Source organism: Callionymus lyra, chromosome 3 (assembly GCF_982586985.1).
Source record: "Callionymus lyra chromosome 3, fCalLyr1.hap1.1, whole genome shotgun sequence".
In the NCBI taxonomy this organism is placed as follows: Eukaryota; Metazoa; Chordata; class Actinopteri; order Syngnathiformes; family Callionymidae; genus Callionymus; species Callionymus lyra.
Window position 1 is genome coordinate 24,271,655 of NC_141820.1, and position 10,527 is coordinate 24,282,181.

Below are 10,527 nucleotides of genomic sequence, written 5' to 3' on the forward strand. Positions count from 1 at the left end.
GTCAGTGCTTCTAAACAAGTGCAGGGTCAAGTCGATGCTTTCAACCATCAGAAAAATAAATCCAACTTTTTCTCTTATTTGCAGCAGTCACTATGTGCTGGACATTGTCGTTCTTTTTCTTCCTCTTTTACACAGTGTGCTATTTTATTTCTTAATTTTATACACATTTTCTGTTAACTTATTTGTCAATAACAGTAAAACTCTCTTTAGTTACAGTCGGACACATCAAGTTAACTGATGCTGTATTCCCTCCACCACTTATGTATGCATAGATGACCGAAGAGGACAAGGAGACGAAGGAAGAGAGAGAGAGTTAAACCCAAACTTCCTCTGACCTGATTCACCTGCATTTCATCCCTTTCTCCTCCACCACCTCCTTCTCCTCCTCTACTCCCTCTCTGAAGCTTTGGCCCAGAAACTTAGTTCCACAGTTTGAGGAAACTGTCCCAAGATCCTGTGCAGACGCCCAGTCCGTCCTCGGGAACGCCGGTGCAGCTCACCCTGTTGTCGTGACCGGAGAGAACACCTGCGGAGGAGAGGATGAGGAGAAAGGAAGGAGAGGTTTTTAAAAATGATCAGTTAGAATGAATGGAGGCAAAGAAAATAGAGAGAAGATACTCTTACGAGGACGGAAAGAAAGTAGCCACTGGTTCACAGTCTTGCTACACAGTTCACATCCGATCTTACCCTCGAACTGTTCACTCACCAACTTTCTCGCCCTTCAGTGCATCCCAGATGTGACAGTTGAAGTCGTCGTATCCGGCAAAGATCAGACGTCCAGAGTTGGAGAGAGCCACGGAGGTGACGCCAGCGTTCAGGCTGGAGTCCTTGTACTCGTTCACCTCCTGGTCGGAGCGCAGGTCGTACATCTTACAGCTGCAGTCGTCAGAGCCGGTGACGATGGCGTGGCCGTTCTGGACGAACTGTGGAAGACGTGCGTGATCAGTCGGAGTTCAAGGCCGGTATTTTCCTACCTGCTGAAGTTCTCACCGCAATGGCATTGATGTCGCTGGTGTGTCCGCTGAAGGTTTGTTTGCATGTTCCTTCCCTTATGTCCCACAGTTTCGCCAGAGAGTCGCAGGCTCCGGAGATGAAGAGGTTCATGTCCGGGGAGAGAGCCAGAGACATACAGTCGCCAATGTGGTTGGTGAAGATGGTCTTCTGCTTTCCTGTCTCCAAGTCCCACAGACAACTGAGAGGGAGACGTTCAACTTACTATCGCTTCAATCATTTACGGCCCGTGACATGATACCACATAGGTTCTATAAGTTTTCATTTTGTTTAGCATCACTCATAATGAATAATCATCAAATGATATCATTTATATAGGTTTGGGAATAAAGTTAAGATGGAACAGATTTCTAAAATGAAATGAGACTGAAAATGTAACAAATGTTTTCCTAATTCACAGTGAAACTTCAGAAAATCCCATTTGGCAAAGACGTTCATAAATATCTGTTTAAAGACGCTCCAGTATTCATACCACATTAGAACCTAAACTGAGACTCAATGTGACGTTTAATCAGAAGTGGTCAAATGTTTTAAAATGTGGATCAAGATCAAGACATATAAGAAAAATATCATAAACATTTCTTGCCCCTTCCTTCCTTTTTTTAAAATAAGTCTAGAAATAAAACCCCAATCGCTGGTGTTTGTATAAATCATAGAAAAGTTACCATCAGAATTATATAAAATAAAGTTCACATTGAACTCTTAATATTATCGAGACATATCTAGATGGCACTCTTCTTTATTTTCTGTGACTTTGAACAAAAATTCACATTTATTTACAGATATTTTAGAAATTATTCTATGGATCCCTGGAAAATAACAATGCTGTTTCTTGAAGCTTCATCAGTTCAAACATGTTGCTCAAGTCTTCATGTTCTCACTAGTATGCTCATTATTCTGGAATATTGACTTTCCAATCTCTTGTTAAAAGCTTCTTGAGGTTTCTGTCTTCTACAAGCAACCAGTTCAATTCAAAACATAAGAAATGCTTTAAACCTCAGAACAAAAAACAGTGCTCTCACCAGGTGGTGTCGCCAGAGGCCGTGAGGATCTCATTGTCACTGAGGAATCGGCAGCAGGAAAGGTAACCTAGTCGACAAAATAAACGAGTTATGCTTCGATTTGAGGAGACGAATCTCTTTGCGTCACGTGATCTCACCTGTGTGAGCATCCAGCTCGCGCAAGGTCTTCGGACTGGCAGCCTTGATGTTGTAGACCGTGCACAGGTTGTCCAGACCACCGCTTGCCACCAGGTTTCCAGAGGGGGCGAAGGCTACGCTCATCACCCAGGCGGACTTTAGGGGTACGGCCACCAGCTGGAGAGGAGTCACAATGTTTCAGGTGTTATAGCTTTTTTTCAAGAAGAGAAAATGTTCTTGAATGTAGTTATGAAAGCAGGGGAATGACCATGTAAGAATATGTAGGGTTAAACTGACATTTTAAATATTAAATTTCTTTGTATTTTGATGTAGTTGCAGTGATCCACCACCAGATTGAATGGTTCCGAAGAATTTAGACACAACCGTAATGACAGAACTAGTTTTTTTTAACCCTGTATTGTTGTTCCTATTAAAGAATATCTCCTTGCGTTGTATTTTAAATACAACTTAGTATTTAAAGCAGAAAATACATGGAGTAGATGTGATTCAGTACATATTTCTTACCTTGTTCCCAGTGTGTGTGTCCCAAACCAGCAGTTTTCCGTCTTGTGATGCGCTAACCATTTGTCTGAGGACATAAGAGGCCAGTTAAAGCTATGGATCATTTTACGTTTTAATGGTTTGAAATAAAAATAGTTTTGTTATTACTCTTGAGATATTTCAAAATCTTAGTTATCTATTGTTGTTGTAACGTAACCTTCAAACTCGTACCTAGAGTCGGCTCCCCAATGCATGGCGTAGATTTTGGCCAGATGACCTTTGAGTGTCTTCCTCTGCTTCAGCTGGACACGACCCACAGATTCTACGCCTCCTGCCGCCGATGACATGCTGCCATCATTCACGGCCTTACGACCCGCCTAGTGGTGCACAGAGAATTGTTTAACAAAGTAAAAAGAGAACACTTTCCATTCTAAAAAACAATCCAAGCTCTCTTCATCTCACCTCTATCTGTGTCCGGAGGCTGTCGCACTCCTTTTTCAGTTTGTCAATCTCAGCTTTCTCAGCTGCCATGGTGACAGTGTCAAGGATGTCAGGAATATGTTGTCTGTGGAGAGAGAATGGATAGACTAGTCATTCTCACCTCAGGCCGCGAGGAAAGATTAGACATATAACTGAGCTTTAATCTTGATGCTCACGCAGAGCTGTAATACTGTTAACTAAACTACTTTTTGAGCCCCGGTCTAGAGACAGGAAGTGGGTCAACCTGCGACATGACTTGTGTTTGTTCATAAAAACATTTTATTTCACTTATACAATCAGACTCAAAAATAAAAACTGATCATTATTAGCTTTTGAAATAATTTTCTTCACAATTGAGATGAAGAAAAATGTTTTGTAATAGAGTTTTAAGTAAGATAATGAAATCGCATTAGTATCTTAAAGTAAGGGGGGGACTAGTATTATAATTCAAACCCCACATTGTGACCATAATAGGCCGTATTTCTAACACTTATAAAGCATGGTTTTGTTGTTTAAAATTCTATTATTATTAGCAACTAGCCTGTGATACACTCGACTCACACACCAGTAGCAGTTTTCGCCTTCTTTAGGCCAAACTTATAGAAGAACCGTTTGAACTTCTGCTGATTCCACTCCAGTAATTGGAGATCACGACAGGAAACTATAGGAGAGTCAGAGTAAAGAGCAAAGGTGAAGGTGGATGATGCTAATGGAGATGCTGGGGGCAAGTTCCTAAATCCCACAGGAGATCATGAGGGACGCAAAGCTCCACTCATCCGATTACTACCGTCTCTTTACGGTGGGATCAGAGAAGAGCAAGAGTAGTTGGTCAAAGTCAGAAATCAAAATTCTGCTTTCAAACGCAGACTTGTTTAAGATCAAAGGAAAAATAGCCTCTAGAAAAAATATTGAATTTCAGAAATCTATTTAAGCGAAATTTGTTCATAGACAACCAAGTACAACCAAGTAGTCCAGGAAGACTGGTGAGGCTTAGGGTTGTCACACCTGAAGCCTCAATCCTCTTTGGCAGCTCCAGAAGTTCACCTTCAGGGGGTTAAGCCACTAGCCACTTGCGATGTGACAGAAGAATAAGTCCTGTTGTTGCAAAGTTGGGTTTCTGTGTCTAACTTCCTAAATGCTTCAAGGTTTACAATAACCATGGTAAACCAGGACAGCCTTACACTGATGTTCCACAGAAAAGAGTGGCTGAGATCAGATTTTGTCTGTCATTTGAAGCCATCAGTGTGTATTCCAAAATCTTGGTAATGCTTGCTACACAATAGTAAGACCTATTATATATATTAAAGCACATTCCATCAGTTCTTCGTCCACCTTTCATCACTTATTATCAGATATCAAATACACTGCCAAGTAGACCTACTGTATCAGTCCCTTTCTGATGCAAAATATTGTTGGAGAGTTTTGCTGTACATCATTCGTAAAGTAGATTTGGAGTTATCGGCTGAATTAACGTTTAATCTCAGGTATTTTTGCAGTAAAACCTTAATTCCCTTTGTCTCTAGTTATTAGAGTGCAGTGTCATCAAAGTCACCTTAAGCATCTAAAAACAAACACAGTGAAGAAAGTGTATGTCACGTAAGAAAATGTTAAGACTTTCCAGCACTTATACGTTACATTTCACACACAAAATAAAAGATGTAATTCTCTGCAAAGATAATAATTAACCTGAATGAATGAATCGTTTAACGTTCTACTTTTTTTACTCTACAAATATGAGATATGAAAATCCTGTTTTTATGTTTCAAAGGAAGTAAAATACACAGATCACAGCTAGTGTTCCCCACTTCAATGTTTTAGCAAAAATTGTCAATTTGCTTCAATCCAAAAGTCTGTAAATACAGACATGATGCTATCTTCAGAAGAACAAAACAACAATTCTGAAAAGAAGTCTCTTTGTATGGTTTTCTATCAATAGCATCTCCTAGCTAGCTATCAAATCATCTTCAGTCCAGACTTCCTCTCGATCTGCTCAAACACGGATCCTACCGTGTAAGAGTGAAAAACCTTCTGACACATCACCAGCAAAAGAGGAAACATTCAAGAGAAACCAAAAGAAGATCCGCACCTGAGCAAGGATTCCTCTCCTGCACCTGTGCAGCTTCGGTCTCAGAACCTTACGATCCGGTAGATCCAACAATCCCAGGACGCTCCGACTGCTAGCAGGTGACTAGTGGAAAACTGCCTCCTCTCGCTGAAGAACAGATGAGGATTGGAGAGGATGAAGAAGATCAGGGATGAAGGGATAAAGCTCAAAGATGGAAATAGAGAGCGAGCAAGGGAGGCCGAACGCAAAGAGCAAGAAGGTAAACCGATTGGAGGAGAGAAAATCAGGTTATGGGGTCGAAAGATAAGAGCAGGTGAGGAGCGGTAGACAGGAAATTTTGGAAGATCATGGAAAAAAAGGAACAATCAAATAAACAACAGCATAAGAGACGCAACAAATGAAAGCATCACCTGATGGACGAGTGAATGTGCTCCAGAATGACAAGATACAACACTGGGTTAGTGGATTGGAAGATAGCAACTTTTTGCTCACAGCTTGGTTTGTTTATTGAAAAGGTGTGAATGAAAAGAAAATTGTTGCTGGGGATCTACTAAGCATTTAACTTTACATATACTGGGTATTGGGTTAAGTACTGGGTTAAGAAAGTACCAAAACTATTATTCTACAGTTGAAGTGTTAGATAACTGCATCCGAAAGATTGATGCGTGTCAAAAAAAAGAACAAAAGTTTGACTCAGATAGAGATGGACGGATGGGTGGATGGATGGATGGATGGATGGATGGATGGATGGATGGATGGATGGATGGATGGATGGATGGATGGATGGATGGGTGGATGGATGGATGGATGGATGGATGGATGGATGGATGGATGGATGGATGGATGGATGGATGGATGGATGGATGGATGGATGGATGGATGGATGGATGGATGGATGGATGGATGGATGGATGGATGGATGGATGGATGGATGGATGGATGGATGGATGGATGGATGGATGGATGGATGGATGGATGGATGGATGGATGGATGGATGGATGGATGGAGTAAAGAGTTAAGATTCTTGAAGGATTTGGGATTATGTGAGAGATGCAATGATAGGGGGAGTATAATAAAGTGGTATGAAAGCCAAGTTGGACCGGTTGGTCTTTGTTGGAGTTTCTGGAGGGTAACTTGGTTTGTCAGAGCTAATGAGTTGATCCTGGGTAATCGGGGTCTAATGGGATATCCGGGGACACATAATCCCGTTAGAGATTTAGAACAGGTCTGGATAAACGTGCGTCACACCTGACAACCAGAGCAGAAAGTGGATCAAGAGTCAAACTCAGAGTTTCACAATTTACGCTTGAGATGTCGAAGATGGAAGTTTGAAGTACGAGTCAGCTGATTGGTTTGTCCCTGTTGCTCCGCCCTCAGGACCTCCTCTAATAGGTTTCCACTGGATATGAGTTGGGCAGGGGAGAGTCCACATTGCACCTGGAAGAAAAGTCTTTTGAAATTGGGACCAAATCTTTTCTTGGAAAGATGGAAGAGAAATCTGAATAGAACAAAAGTGACATAGTGTTTTTAATTGTAAGTTATTTTTATATTACTGTGACACTGCAGTGATGGCCTACTGCAATATAGACTCAAATATATGTAAGTTAAAAGAAACAAAAGAAGGTTTTCATTTTGATTCTTGAAACACGCAAACATTTGTCTATAACTGGTGTTGTTTGGCAGCTACATGATCTTCGAACACCTCACCCCATAATCTAAACCAATGAGCCAGACGTTGGTGAGTCGACCTCCTGTGCTAACAAGCTCAAGACAAATCTAAACACAACGATCCCTGTCCCTTCCTTCCAAGACAGGAAGTCCATTAGGTCAGAGGAGACGTGATACTAAGCAGGTTCCGACGGTGTTTTGGATCAGGTACACTGTTGATACTTCCTGTTTACTGAAATTGTCTTAGTTTTCACTCGAGCCAGGTTTCCTCCCTAAGTTAAAATAAAACAAACGGAGGTGAATTAATGAAAATAAACTCTTATGTGGCCTGTGAATAACTGATGACTTGAAGGTGTATGGGTAACATAAAGTCTGCAACACTGCCACCCACAGGACAGGTTCAAGTCACTAAATTAGCATTTAATAAAAGAGCACTTAAAGCCTCGCCACTTTTTAAATGAATATGTATGTGCTTGACATTACATATATTTTAATTGAAAAAAAAACAACACTCTAAAAACGTTTTAAACAAATGATCAAATTATGAAATAAAAACTATTATTTGGGTTTCCCCACAAACACATATCTATCATGCGAAATAGTGAACTGTCTAATTTCACAAAATATTTATCTAAATAAGAACCCCGGTAAACATTTTACTTTAACTTTTACAGATGCACTTTTCCGCCAGTAGATGCCACTAGTTAGTCGAGCATCTCTTTTATACAGTCTACGAGCGTTTCTCACAAAAGTTACATCTTGTTTAATATAAAAAGGCGTTATTTTGTTATTTAAATTGAACATTTACAACCATATTTACTGTATTTTACAGTATATAGGTAATATGTATTCATTTTCAATGAAAGATCTTAGATTTTGGGATCTTGGAGATGGTGGATCGATATAACAATTTATAGAATACTCATTCATCTTCATAACATCAGCAGTTGCAGCACGACCAAAGAAAATTCCAATTATTTAAGAGACATATTTCAATGTAAAATACGCGTTAATAAAGACCCTGAATTATAATTATGTAATCTCCACATTATTTTCGCATGCGTGCCTAAAAGTATCCTTTAAAGACATGTTTTGTTTAAAACTGTTGTTTAACAAATTCAAAATAGATATGTATTATATTATGTTCATGAAAGTGTAGGTGAAAAATTTGTAGCACAATAACGTGGCTGAGAAAAGACTTGTCAACTTTGCTTGCAAACGACTTTATTATTTAAGAATTTCCAAACATTAAAAAACACTTCTTATTTGTTACAACTGTCCGACTGAAACTGAGACTTCTAGAATCATATGCCGCCAAACTGAAATAATTAGATCAACATAGAACTTTTTCATTACAAGGTTTAACATAAACACAAAAAAACTATACTTGACTATATCTACACATGTAGAGCTTCTAGTTTACCTTTCCCTGTTGCTACTACATATTCCGTTTTCTGTATAGCTTCTTTCATGTTTCATTTATCACAGCTAATCAGATTCATCCGTATTTAACTTCTAATGGAGAAAAAAATAAATAAAATTTGAGCGGCTTGAGCAGAAGTCTGAGTCACAAACTGACGATTCAACGCCTAAAAAAATGAGCCACATTCACTGTCGATCCTTGTCGACCAGGTTTTTGAGTCGCGAGGCCAGCGAACTCTGCTCCCCCCAAGTCTTGACTGAGCGGCGGCTGGCTGGGGGGCCACTCCAACGGAAGTGCTTCATCTTGTACGACCCGTCCTTCTTCTCCAGCCCTGGTCCGGTCAGCCGGTCCTTCTCAGCATCTCTGGTCTCCTCTCGCACCTCCCATACGCTGTCCTCGGACGGCTCCATCGTCACCTGGCGTTTGCGGCCGACTGGCTTCCCCCAGCGGAAATGCTCCATGGAGTAGGAGCGTTTCTCCTGAGCAGAGGACGGGGCGGGCGAGAGGTCAGAATCTTCCTGGAGAGGTTGAAGGTGAGATTCTCCAGGGACCATCGGTTGCTCTTCACTGAGCTCGGGGCGACACAGCTGGGTACAGTCCTAACAGACAGAGGAAGAACATGGAGGTGAAGGTTATCTTCTGATATTTAGGAGGGCACAACAAAAAGTATTATTTATTATAACAGTTACGGGTGTAATTTGATTTAAAATTGGTATTACCATCATTTCGCCTTCAGATATGACCTGACATTTCGGATGATCCCAGCATTGACTGGCAGCTCCTTCAGCTCCACACAGCACCACCACAGCAACCAACAACCACGCAGGAATCATTCTCCTGTTGATCAAGACACAAGCACACAAACCTCAGAAAAAAAACATGATGCGACCTACGAAACAAAAAAGTTCTTATCAATGAAATCCTTATAAAGTCAAATATAAATGTCTTCATCTTTCGTCAGGGAGTGGGTAACATAAAGTCAATACAACACTGCCACCCACAGGATCAAAAGTTAGGTTCAGGTCTCAAAACTCTTAATTCATGTTTAATAAATAAACTTGAAGTCTTTTTGTGATCGTTGCCACGTCATAAATTATGGTACTTATTTGTTTAATATCACAGGTATTTTAAATTGAAATAAATATATAAAGAACGTATCAAAATGAAAATTCAAACTTTTAGTAGTTTCTCCCGCAAAGAATATCTAATCTAAAAATGTTCGACTCTCTAACTCATCTATTTTCCTTTCTCCAAATAATTTTAAGTAAACATTTTTGCAAGGTTGCACTTTTAGCCAATAGATGCCACCAGTTAGTCTTTGTTTTAATTTCAGAATAAGACTCAGGAACTTGTATTGCCAATGTTGTAAAACAGAACATAGGATGTGTTGTGGCGTCAGTACAGAATAAAAGTCATACAAAATGACACACAAAATAAGTAATAAAAACACAACCAAGCACCAAGGCACCGATTCTTTTACAATATATAAGACATGTTGCATCTTGTTTAATAGAAGAGCTTTATTTTGTTTTTTAAATGTAATATTTTCAACTAAATATTAAGTATTATATAGTATCAAGTGTATTCATCTTTGTTGTTCATCTTTCTTCAGAGTCAACAAGTTTTTGTCTGTCCTGCTTGTGTGGCAGATGATCCGACTTGTATGGCTTTTGTTCAAACTTTTTCAGGAAAAAAGTCACGATTGACATCTTGTAAACGTTTAACCCTTACCTTTATTATTAGAAAATGAAAAGTTTACAAAGTAAAAGATATCATCTCTTCTTTAACCTTTTGATACCATGTAAGTAGATGGCAAACTTTCAGAAAGTTTCAGAAAATGCACAATTTCCAACAACACACACTGTTGTGACGATGGTACTCACCAAATTCTGTTGTTGTCTTGTTTGCTGTTCATCTGATGTTCTTCTCACTGGCTTTCAGGTCTCCGTAGACTTTATAGCCGAGTCAAGGACACACACACACACAAACACACACAGACACACACACACACACAGTCGGTGACATCATCCGTGGAACTTTTTCCAATTTTAATTGAGACGAAAAGACCCTGAATTTTCCACTGCTCCACAACACCTGCCCCCACACACACTTCAAAAAACATCATGACCATCATCCTCATCAACGCCTCCACCACCACCATCATCATCCTCATCATCATCACGCTAATATATCCTCATCACCTCAACACTTTCTTCAATACTACAATCATTTTCATCAA

At 39.8% G+C, this 10,527-nt stretch overlaps 2 protein-coding genes across 2 annotated transcripts; both read right to left on the reverse strand.

Annotated features, from left to right (window-relative positions):
- Positions 1–349: 349 nt before the first annotated feature.
- On the reverse strand, positions 350–3,192 carry gnb3b (guanine nucleotide binding protein (G protein), beta polypeptide 3b). The gene is made up of 8 exons (XM_087787203.1): positions 3,114–3,192; positions 2,883–3,028; positions 2,676–2,739; positions 2,171–2,327; positions 2,034–2,100; positions 991–1,192; positions 707–923; positions 350–526 (listed from the first exon to the last, which is right to left on the reverse strand). Exons 1-8 carry the CDS (start codon positions 3,180–3,182, stop codon positions 420–422), a joined length of 1,029 nt encoding a protein of 342 aa, XP_087643329.1. The 5' UTR covers positions 3,183–3,192; the 3' UTR covers positions 350–419.
- A 4,926-nt stretch (positions 3,193–8,118) lies between these two features.
- On the reverse strand, positions 8,119–10,203 carry LOC148083951 (pro-opiomelanocortin-like). The gene is made up of 3 exons (XM_087785844.1): positions 10,172–10,203; positions 9,008–9,125; positions 8,119–8,887 (listed from the first exon to the last, which is right to left on the reverse strand). Exons 1-3 carry the CDS (start codon positions 10,201–10,203, stop codon positions 8,474–8,476), a joined length of 564 nt encoding a protein of 187 aa, XP_087641970.1. The 3' UTR covers positions 8,119–8,473.
- Positions 10,204–10,527: the final 324 nt, after the last annotated feature.